At 34.4% G+C, this 11,230-nt stretch overlaps 2 protein-coding genes across 3 annotated transcripts; one reads left to right on the top strand and one right to left on the bottom strand.

Annotated features, from left to right (window-relative positions):
* Positions 1 to 2,218: 2,218 nt before the first annotated feature.
* Positions 2,219 to 6,299, top strand: IMPL2 (inositol monophosphatase family protein). The gene is made up of 9 exons (XM_059597662.2): positions 2,219 to 2,677; positions 3,558 to 3,636; positions 3,772 to 3,866; positions 3,960 to 4,009; positions 4,420 to 4,544; positions 4,750 to 4,816; positions 5,248 to 5,337; positions 5,721 to 5,832; positions 5,968 to 6,299. Exons 1-9 carry the CDS (start codon positions 2,347 to 2,349, stop codon positions 6,036 to 6,038), a joined length of 1,020 nt encoding a protein of 339 aa, XP_059453645.2. The 5' UTR covers positions 2,219 to 2,346; the 3' UTR covers positions 6,039 to 6,299.
* A 1,955-nt stretch (positions 6,300 to 8,254) lies between these two features.
* On the bottom strand, positions 8,255 to 10,060 carry LOC132190183 (protein CASPARIAN STRIP INTEGRITY FACTOR 1). 2 transcript variants are annotated; one of them, XM_059605097.1, is made up of 3 exons: positions 9,805 to 10,060; positions 9,409 to 9,464; positions 8,255 to 8,669 (listed from the first exon to the last, which is right to left on the bottom strand). In XM_059605097.1, exons 1-3 carry the CDS (start codon positions 9,884 to 9,886, stop codon positions 8,517 to 8,519), a joined length of 291 nt encoding a protein of 96 aa, XP_059461080.1. In that variant the 5' UTR covers positions 9,887 to 10,060; the 3' UTR covers positions 8,255 to 8,516. The 2 variants fall into 2 exon arrangements, with proteins under 2 accessions (XP_059461080.1, XP_059461087.1); XM_059605104.1 differs by having other exon boundaries at positions 8,255 to 8,645.
* Between the last annotated feature and the right edge of the window lie 1,170 nt (positions 10,061 to 11,230).

The raw sequence follows: 11,230 nt of genomic DNA, 5'->3' as shown, positions 1-11,230 counted from the left end.
TCTAAATGTTGTCTTAGTTCACTCATATTTTAGTTTTGTTAAATATCTATTACCATAACATTCTTTTTTAAAAAAAAAAAAAAAAAAAAAACCAATAGTATAACTAAATCATCGTGTGTTGTGTGCAACCAATCTTTTTAGGTGGGATTGGCTAGGGCTTGCTGTGGTTTTATTCTAAGGTGTGTGTTGCTAATTTTTGTTAAAATACTTGAGTGTGTTCCTATAGATTCCCATTAACGCATCCAAATGGTATCTTTTGGCCTTTTGGCCAATTTTGTAGGAGGAATTTCTTGTGTCTCTATTGGTTTCTGGTTTTTCTTTTTTTCTTTTTGGATGAATATATATACTTGTGTGGGTGCATGTACATGTATCCACTGTCTGACATGGAGTGCAATGAAAACACTGCTTTCTTGAGAAAGCACTATCAAACCATGGGATATTTCTTCCTATCAAGAGGAATATCTAATAAAGGCAAAATATCAGAGCAAATGCTACCAAAAAACCTGGTTAAAACGTTTTATTTAGGTAAATTATGGGTGCAAAAATAAGCATTCTTATGAACTTTGGTGGCTGACTTCAATGATGCCTGAAATGGAGACCTTCCAATATGAAATTGGGTTGCAACTGTTCTCATTCTTGCATAGATTCCACCCTCTCCATGCTGTGGATGGCCAATTGGCCATGGCATTTCAAAAGGCATTAATGATACCATAAATCAGCCTAAGGCTCAGGCACAACAAGAAGCCTACATCTAATAAGAAATTTTTCTACCCTAAAAGTTATTTTTATTATATTTCTTCAATAAATATACTAACTTAAACATCATAGGCTCTCCCACTAGTCGTCAACCGACGCCACTCCAGTGATCTACTATTTGGTTCCACACTCCAAAAATTTGCTTTTACAGCTAGCTGTCACCACTCTAGAGGTGTTTTTCTTGTTTTGTGAGTGACCTATTGTCCAATCAAACCGTCCAAAAATCTAGTTTTACATGTTTATACTAAATGATCTTTATACAACAAAGGTGTAAAAGGAAATGGATCCAATCTGAGATTGTGATTGTGTGGTCCTAATGTGCAAGAACTAATTGACATTAATGTACTTGTCATGGTTCTCATGTTTGCATGCAGAAGGTTTCTCTATCTAATGCTACTTTTGCTTCACGGCCTTGGCTTTGGGAAAGTTAAAATAGCCTTTATGAAACAGTTGGAGACAATTGCGAAATGCACCCAAATCCTTCTACAATATCTTCCCCTTTGTTGTTAGCGTTTGAGACAATGTTTTGTGGCTCCAATATGGACAATTAATGTGACATTATCATCATTTGTGTTACATGCAATATGGACAATTAAAGTGAAAGAGCAACTGTCTGAGCATTTATTTAGTCTGTCCGAACATATGCATGCCCTGTCCCGTTGTGCTCGGACCTCGTTGCACCACGAGGCGCTGTCGGCCTAAACAAAATATCAACATCTAAGTTTAAGTAAAGCTAACATGATAACAATCTCTATAATCTTTGCCCGTCCGAATGGATCCTCCGGTGTCCCACATGGATTTGAGCCATACTGGGTCTAAGTCTTCAAAGATAACCCGTATCAAGTCCTTCGCCACCACCAGCTGGCTGTCCGAATTCATCATCGGCTAAGCTAACTAAACTGCGCAATTTATTTATAATAGAGGGGAAAAGCTCAAAAACTCTTTTGATAAACTAGTAAACAAAAATTTGTATTTAACCTATTATATATTGAACACTATGTTCCTAAAGTATTTTTTTAAGGGAAAAATGTAAATTCAGTCCTTGTGGTTTACCTGATTTGCAATTAACTCATTATGGTATTAAAATGAACTCAAATGTTCCTGAGGTATACAAAAAAAATAATTTAGTCCCTACAGTCAAATTTCGTTCACTAACTTAACAGATTTTAATAGCGTAAAACATTAGAACTAATATAATTGTGATACTTATCCTATTTAAATCAATGTCATATTCAGGAAATTTGTTAAATTAGTAGACGGAATTTGATTATAGAGACTAAATTATATTTTTGGCATACCCCATGGACCTTTGAGTTCATTTTGATACCATAGGAAGTTAATTGTAAATCAGATAAACCAAATGGTCTAATTTTGCATTTTTCCTTTTTTTTTTTTTAAATAATAATAATAATAATAATAATAATAATTCCTTGTTTAAATAGCCTATGTTCCTAAAGTAAAGCAAAAGTTTGTGCGGAAAACAACAGAATTAAGAAGCTCACCTCCGTCACTCTTCTGCCTCCACTGTCTCCCACTACTCTCTCTCGTCGCGTATTTAAACCCTCTGGCTCCCTCTCAGTCTCTGCAGGGATGATCACACAAGCGCACATTCTCTCCCAAAACCCTTCCTTCCTCTTCTTCTCTCCCAACCCTTTGATTCGCGCTCACACCGCCACTCCCGCCTCGTTCCTTACTTTCAACAAACTCCCGAACCGTCGCTTCCCACTCTCTCTCTCGCTCTCTCGCCGACACGCAATGGCCTCCAACTCCGAGCTCTCCAACGGCGTCATCGCCGACGCCGTTAAAGATTCCGAACTCGATCGCTTTGCCGAGGTCGCCAACACGGTCGCCGATGCCGCCGGAGAAGTCATTCGGAAGTACTTCCGGAAGAAGTTCGATATTGTCGACAAGGAGGATCTGAGTAAGCCCCTATGACTATGCCCTTCATATCTCAGAGTGGGAAATTGGTTTGATTTTCGATCGGACTCTAGGAACCATACCATGTGCTTCAATTGACAAAATCGAGGAAAAGAAGAAGTTTTTTTTTTTTTTTTTCCTTTGAGGTTTTCTTATCAGATATCAAGAAATCGCATCAACTAATCCAAATGGTAGGTGGGTTGTGTTCAATGTTCTTGAAAAATCTAGAAAATTGTTAAGAATTTAGAAATAATTATAATAAAAAACTTAAATTTCTGTAGCTTATGCTGTTCTGATGGTAAAAAATTTGAATAACTCATAGGAGATGTAAACATGATTTATTATGCATTGATTAAGCTAAATTAATAGCTCACATCACGTGTAGTGGCAATATGTACCAGCAAGTGTTAGATAAGGATGATTTGATAAGAAATATGAGGTTTAATGTGGTTCAACTAATCCTCTTTGTGATCAGCAGTTCAATTATCCTGTAAACCCTTATTGGGTTTCCGAGAATACAGAGGAAAGTGAAATATGATAAAATCAAATTTTTAAATTTTCATGCTTTATGCCATTTATTTCCTGAAACTGTGGTACTCGCATTCTACTAGGCTTAGTTTTTTTTTGATAAGTAATAAAAAGCTCAAGGCGCTCCCAAGTACACAGGAAGGCCATAATTTTAGTAGGCTTAGTTGAAGAGAGACTATTGCTTAGTTTGGTCCCGGAAGGCCATAATTTTAAAGAATTGCAAATTGAAGTTCTCTTCGTTCTCTGCTTTTGTAAACACCCAGGCTAAGAATAATAGTGTGTGGCATATTTAGACTTAGTTGTCACATTAGGTCTTGTCTTATTGTTCCAGTCATATTTACTTGATTCGCTTGCAGGTCCTGTAACAATTGCAGACCAATCAGCAGAGGAATCTATGGTTTCAATTATACTAGAGAATTTTCCTTCTCATGCAATGTAAGTTATGACCCTGGGCCCTTTCATTTACAGCTCTTCTGATGTTTTTTTTTTTTTTTTTTTTATGTGAGATGCTGATTTTTTTCCCTAGATCTTACTGCCAAGTTATCAAAATATTTGAAATTGAAATTGCAGTTACGGAGAGGAGAATGGGTGGAGGTGCAAAGAGAAGTTTGCGGACTATGTTTGGGTTTTAGATCCAATAGATGGGACAAAGAGTTTCATTACTGGTATTTTTCTTTATATCTTTGAAATATTATCACCATTGAGGTTAAGCTTTTCCAAGTATACACAAATAATTCTAAACTTGTATTTTACTCCAGGAAAACCCTTGTTTGGTACCCTCATTGCACTGCTATACAGGGGTAAACCAGTAAGAATTCCTCAGCTGCTTTCTTAGTTCATTATTTTGGAGTTGCATTATTTGGGTTTAATAGAAAAGGTCGGATTGTTTTATTTTTTACATTTGATAGGTAAAATGCTATTTTTAGAAAATTTTAAAAAGTAAGGGAGGGAAAGGAAAGTAGTCCTTGTCACTTCAGTATATATTGCTTTTGGTTGACAAGGTTTTCTCTCTAATTAAGCATGCAACATAAACGTATAATCTCTGGGGCATGTGAGTTGTATTACCTGTCAAATATTCTTGTACTAGATTTTGTTCATTTAATTTGTCACGTTGTCTCATGAGTGGAAATGTGCAAATTGAGTTTAGATAACTGCATGGTTAGTTCATCTTGTGAAATTAGTCATAAACTTCTAAAAATTATAAGCATGTTTTTTCAGATTCTTGGCATAATCAATCAGCCTATTCTAAGAGAAAGATGGATTGGGATAAGTGGAAGGAGAACAACACTAAATGGACAAGAATTGTCTACGCGCTCTTGTGCAAAACTGTCACAAGCCTACTTGTATGATTACTATATTTCTTCTGAAGCAGAAAAAAAAAGTTAGCAGAAAAAAAAGTTTGCAGGAAATAGAGCATGTGATGTTTTTTCCTTGCATCTGCATTTTTTTTGGGAGGACATTGAAAATGTCCGTGCATAAGTTTTGTAAGTAGTGGATCCATAACCCGTTTTCTTTTCGCGTTTCTTCTCTTTCATTTTCTCTGTTTAGGTACACTACAAGCCCTCATCTATTCAGTGGAGATGCAGTAGAAGCATTTGCTCGTGTTAGAAACAAGGTCTGCATTTATCTGCTTAAAATTGATTTTGAAAAGGCGGTTGCTTGCGGTATTAAGAATATTTCCCAGTAATATGTGATACTGCTGTGATGTGCTTATGATGTCATAAATCTGTAAGAAAATCATGATAATATGGTTAGTTTGACTGTTTTTGGTAGTGTTTTTGTTTACTCATTTTTCCCCTCTTTACTTCATTTTATGTTTGCTCTACACCAGCCTTTCTGACAAAATTTTGGGCCAATTTTAAGTTCTGTTGCCGGATGCCTTGCAGTGTACAATTGTTGATATTTTGAGCAAAAATGAGACTTTTGGCCAAATTTAATGGTTTCCTACTAAACAATTAGATTTGACATCTCTTATACTGCAAAACAAAATAAAATATAGATTTATTGATAGCCAATTCTCTTTTCCAACTTTTCTATGATCTGCAGGTAAAAGTGCCATTATATGGCTGTGACTGCTATGCTTATGCTCTTTTGGCTTCTGGTTTTGTGGATCTTGTTGTTGAGTCTGGTCTAAAGGTAAGCTGCGGACATTTTCATTTCACATTGTTGATATATGACTAGGGCACCCTGGACGTGTGGCTATGTGTATATCTCTGTCCTAATTGTGGACAAGTGTTACTAGGTATTCAAAATGAGGCAAGGAGTGAACATGGTATGACTAGCACCTTTGAAGTAGATAGTTGTGTCCAGGTTTTTCCAAGAAAACAAATAGGCTGGAAAAGAAATTCTGATAATTTTTGGTGGTTACTAGGGAAACTACCAAATACTCATATTTTCTGTAATATTGACACCAGAGTTTCTCCTTTTCTGTTATCTTTTTGGTTTGTTAATGATCTTATGCAGAAAATATAGTTATTATGCTCTCATCTAAACAGCATTGTAACTTTTCTTTTTCTCAGCCATACGATTTCCTTTCACTAATACCTGTAATAGAAGGTGCTGGGGGTGTTATAACTGATTGGAAAGGAAACCAGCTTCACTGGGAGGCTTCTCCGGACTCGAGTGCAACAAGTACGCTTATCATCTGCAATGCTTTCTTTTTCTAAAAATTCATTTCATTCTGGTTTTGCAGTTGTTTTACATGGTCAAATCCAATTGATGAATTTAGTTGTAAAATGCCCCGATGCTTATCGCCTTATTTTCCAGGTTATAACGTAGTGGCGGCTGGGGACAAACAGGTTCACCAACAAGCTGTAGATTCATTACAATGGCCGTGAACATTTGCACTGAACTGTAAAATGTAAAAGACTATTCCCTAAAGGATGTAGATGGGCCATTAGAATTCAAAAAATTGACTGCAAAAAAATCAGTTAAGAGGATGTGAAGTTTGTGCATATTGGAATGCAATTGCAGGGCAATTTTCATCTGTAACATATATCTACCTTTCACTTTTTATCTTTTGTCACAAAAACTAGTGGACAAGATTGGAACCCCTTAGGAATGCTTTTTATGGAATTGAAATGCTTCATGTCAACTAAGTTGAAAGAATTCTTTCTAAGCTAGTTTAGAGCTGTCATCAAGCATAAGGCTGATCAAGCCGTCTACAAAGTCCATGGTGTTATTAATGGTATGAAATGAGCAAACATTAAGCAAAGGATAAAGATTTTCTCCGAATTAGATTAGAGAAAATTCCTTCAATCTTGTCTATAAAATAGTCATGTATTCTTACTTTCCATAAAACAGTCATGTATTCCTATTTTCTTCAACCCAATTAATAAAATGGTTATATATCTTTTGAACATGTAAGAAACACACGTTTTTTGATAACATGAATAATAGCGGGCGTCGCTCCTGCAACCAAATGGTGCTCATCTCAGCTCTTCCTATCACTATTATTTTAGGTGATTTTGTATCTTCTTGAGTTTAATCCATGTTAACTTGTCCCCACAAAAAAACAAAAATAAACATTGAAGGGTGCACAAAACCCGCCCACCATACTTCTAACTCGATAGTCGGTACCAATCAGCTTTCAACAAAAGCGGATCGAATGTCGGATATCATTGTTGATTTCGACTAAAGTTGGGTCTGAAGTCGAAAACCCAATTCTATATTTTTATATATTTTTAAAAAAATTTACTTTGGTATAGAACAAGCATAAATTTTTTGAAAGCACCCATATATAATTCCAACATTTCATACGTATGTTAAAATGAAAAATTTTAGTTATCCTCAAAGCTCGTGGTACGCGAGAAACAATCAACAAGCACTGTGAAACACCGAAGACATTCTAAAATCCACTTAGCAACCTCGTATTATAGAAATTGCTAGAGTTTTCTTAAGATAATTACAAATCAATATTGTTCTACTTTGGACAAACCCAAATAGGTTTTTTTAACTTGCTTCCTAAGGTTTCAATTTCAAAACTTAGGTCCTTAGTTTTTTTCTCTAGTTTCAAATAGGTCTCTTCATCGATCTACCATCTAATTAATTAATAGTATGCCACGTCAAACCAATCAATTAATATCACGTAGTTATCGCCGTGTTCTAACTGTCGTGTGACATAACACATTTATGTCAAAATATACGCAAAATAAAGATTTTTTTTTTTAACTAATGGATCATACTTAATTAACTGTAATTTTGTTTTCAGAGTCCATTTTTACCACTATGAAGGAAAAGCCTAACTCCACATCTGTCCATTTGTTGCATTTAATACTTTTCATTTTCTCCATTAATTTCACCCTTCCTCTCGTATTCTTTTGAGGTAACTTCACTTTAAATCCCTAAATAACCATGTGATTTGATAAGCCTCCCCCAAACTTCAAAATCTCTCAATTTAAACCTCTAAACTTTCAATTGCATTTAATTTGAACCCCTCCGTCAGATTTAGCCGTTAACTTTTAACGGAAATATTTAAAAAGACCAAAATATCCCTCATTTTTGTTTTTATTTATTTATTTTTAATTTGGAATTAATGGTAAATTTGAAATTTTATAAAAAGTCGGGTATAAACATCATTGTCTCACTTTTAACGTTTAAAATCTGACGAAGGAGTTCAAATTAACTGCAATTGAAAGTTCAGGAGTTCAAATTAAGAGGTTTTGAAGTTTGAAGGGAGCTTGTCAAATCGCGTGGTAATTCAGGAGTCTAAAATGAAATTACCCCTATTCTTTTTCTTTTTCTAAAGATATTATTGCAAGTATTTCCTGAAACAAAGTTCAGCTTTTTATATTGATCCTGAATTGAGAAAATTATATATACAATACAAAAAAGTTTTTAGCGGAAGGAAATTCATCTAGCCTAATCTATTAAACTGACATATATCCTTAAAACTATGTGATTTTCACATGCATTTTTAATAAAGCATGTGATTCTCACATACATATGCTTTGAAAACACATGTCAATTTAATAGATTGGATTGAAAAAAAATTCTTCAAACCCAAATCGAGAAAAAACTGTCGTCTAAAGCAGAATCAACAGAAGTACATGGATAACTATAACCTCATTATATATTACAGATAGACTGATCAACACAATGCACTTTATGTAGTTCACTATTTAGTATACACATGCAGCATAACTAAATTTGACACACACATTCTTCTAAAGAAGCTACATATATATAACACATATGAGGGTTCAAAACTTAGGTATTTTTTTTTAGATATATGCCATATAATATAATATAGAAGTTTGCTTCATTTATTTAGGTACTTCCACTCAGACTGCCAATCTGGAAGGCTAAAGCATCGATCAGTTGGGTATGAGTTTGAAAGGAGGCTTAACAAAAGCTGGTGATGGATCATATCTTCCATAGTCTTTGGTGTTAACCTTGAGAAGCCTTTCATGGATGGTGTCCTCTTCATTGTTGCGAGATGGTTGCTGTGGCAACAACAAATCAAATCCCTAGCCAGTAAAAACTCAAAAAAATAAATCAGTAAATCTGACAAATAAGGAAGATTATTGAGCAAGTTTAGATTTTAAAATAATTAAATTATTAAATTTTATCATTTATTATCAAGTTTAAGCTTTTGAAATTAGTTATTTGACATGATATCGTAGCAGAAACCCTAAATTTGAAATCAAAAGGAAATGGTTTTCGGTCCGTTGTATTCCCTAGCCAATAAAAACTCATAAAAATAAGTCAGCAAATCTTTAAATAAGGAAGATTATTGTGCAAGTTAAACCTTGTTCATCAAACAAAATTTACATGATTAGTGTTAGATTATAAATTAAATAATTAAATTCATTATTTATGATCAATTTAAACTTTTGAAACAATTCGTTATTCAACCTCATATCACATCTGAGATCCTAAATTCGAACCATGCATGTTCCTAATAACTCACAGCTCAATTCTATTAAATATTTTACGTGTTAGACCCTACTTATTAGAAGAAAGTTTGAATCCACCCGGTAAAAGTGTTAGAATTCATCATTTAAGTGCCTTAATGTTCTGTCAGCAATTTTCCAGGGAAAAGTGCAAACTTTTTTAGAAACGTTATAACGGTACAATTCAACCCTACCCTAGTGCTTTTTATCATGCATGCATCACATGAAACGGCTACAGAAAGAAAGAACACCTCCACCCCACCCCCACACTCAAAAAAAAAATGATCAAATTAAAGGAAATAAGAGAACAAACCTCCTTAATTGCTTCAGCTTCTGTATCCAACTCATTGAAGAACTTGGACTGTCGGCCTGCAGCAAAAAAGCAATTCAAGTAAATAAGTGGTTTAATCTTCTCCAATATATATGCTGCATATGGAAGAAAGTTTCATCAAAAGAAAAGCCCATTTTGTTCACATGCCCTGCACTAATATAAGCAACAGGCAAAGAAGATAAAGATCAAGCCGCATGAAACTTTTAATGAACATGATGGTTGTCAGCAGTTGATGTGTGTGTGTGTGTGTGTATATATATATATATATATATATATATATATATATGTTGAACTCCATCTTCAATAAAAGATCTGACAGTAAGTACAAGTTGCATGCACGAAATTAAGGCTGCAGCAAAGTGAGTTAAAAAGACCCACCTGCCAGACAAGTTGATAAAATGAGAGATGCTGAAAAGAGGAAGAGAAGGCTGAATTTGCTGAGAAGAATGAGACGACCCATGTTGAGCAGGCAACTTTGTGCAGTTTTCTAATTATAACCTCTTTTTCTCATGCATGGAGAATAGACCAAATGATGCTTCCTTTCTCATTATAAGGAGCATAAAATTGACTTAAGAGTGGGAAACTACTAAGTCTTAGAGAGAAACTGAAAATTGACAGTCAATTATAAAAATCAAAGTTTCATTCTCTTTTACTTTAAAAATTCAAACAGAAAAGGGGATGGAGACCACTTTCCTGTTGTTGGGGCATGCACTAATAAGTCTACCAAGTTAGTGGATTCACTATATTGATATATATATGTTAAATAGTACTCCATGACTATGAGGGTGCACCCTTAGTGGAAATTATCAGATTACCCCTCACTTATAAAAACAAAACTCAGCTAGCTAATATTTTCAACTTCTTGGTTTTTCACAGAAATTAAGGGTGGCTCATATTCTCTGAACAAGGGAGTAACACTAGTCTCTAGTATAAAGGCCACATAGAAGAAGCATAGCGGAGCGAGTGGAATGTAAGCGAAACGAGAGGATGCAATGAGATAATTGGCTATAGAAGTCGTTTCACTTTAATCATCAAACTTGGGGTGCCCAAGTTGGCTTGAGCCAATAATATTGATTAGATTAACCCATCATATACACTTCCGCTTCGGGTTTATTGTTGAAGAGCCTACCATTTTTTCGTTGTTTTGAATCCTATAACCCTTTCCCAAATTTGCTTAGGAAAAAAAAAAAAAAAAAAAAAAAACCATCATATACAATTGTGTTGAAGTCATTTTTTTTTGTGAAAATGATAAATTTAATCATTTAATTAGTATTTGGACATTCATTCTCCAAGGTGGGCCTAAGGCTGTAAATGAACAAGTTTGTTCGACAACGTGGTCATATAAACTCCACTCAAATTCAGTTCCTTTAATAAATGAGACAATCTTGAACACAAAATTAGGCTTGATCGATCATTAAATGAGCTATACTCGTATAAATTCAGTTTGATTCATACAAACTCGTATAACTTCATTTTTATTATTTTTTATAGCATTATTTTAATTTCGAAATTAGAACATCTTGAGTAGAGATGAATTCTCTTCTTAATATAATTACTGTTATTGCAAGTCTTGCTATATGTGTGTATATGTGTACGTATAAATATGTGTGTATATAAAATATGCAAATTTGTGTATGAGGGTGGAGCCTAGAATTGTATTTTTAGGTTTCAGTTGTATGGGGTGAAACGCATGCTTGGTGATTAGGGGATTATTTAGGGTTTAGGGTTGGCATAAAATAGCTTTTGTGGATGACTAGTGCTTTCAATTATCGTTAAAGACAAGGACCACACACCAAATGCCACT

The sequence above is a fragment of the Corylus avellana genome, chromosome 2 (genome assembly GCF_965113065.1).
Source record: "Corylus avellana chromosome 2, dhCorAvel1.hap1.2, whole genome shotgun sequence".
NCBI classification, from domain to species: Eukaryota; Viridiplantae; Streptophyta; class Magnoliopsida; order Fagales; family Betulaceae; genus Corylus; species Corylus avellana.
This window is presented reverse-complemented; position numbering and strand designations above follow the sequence as displayed.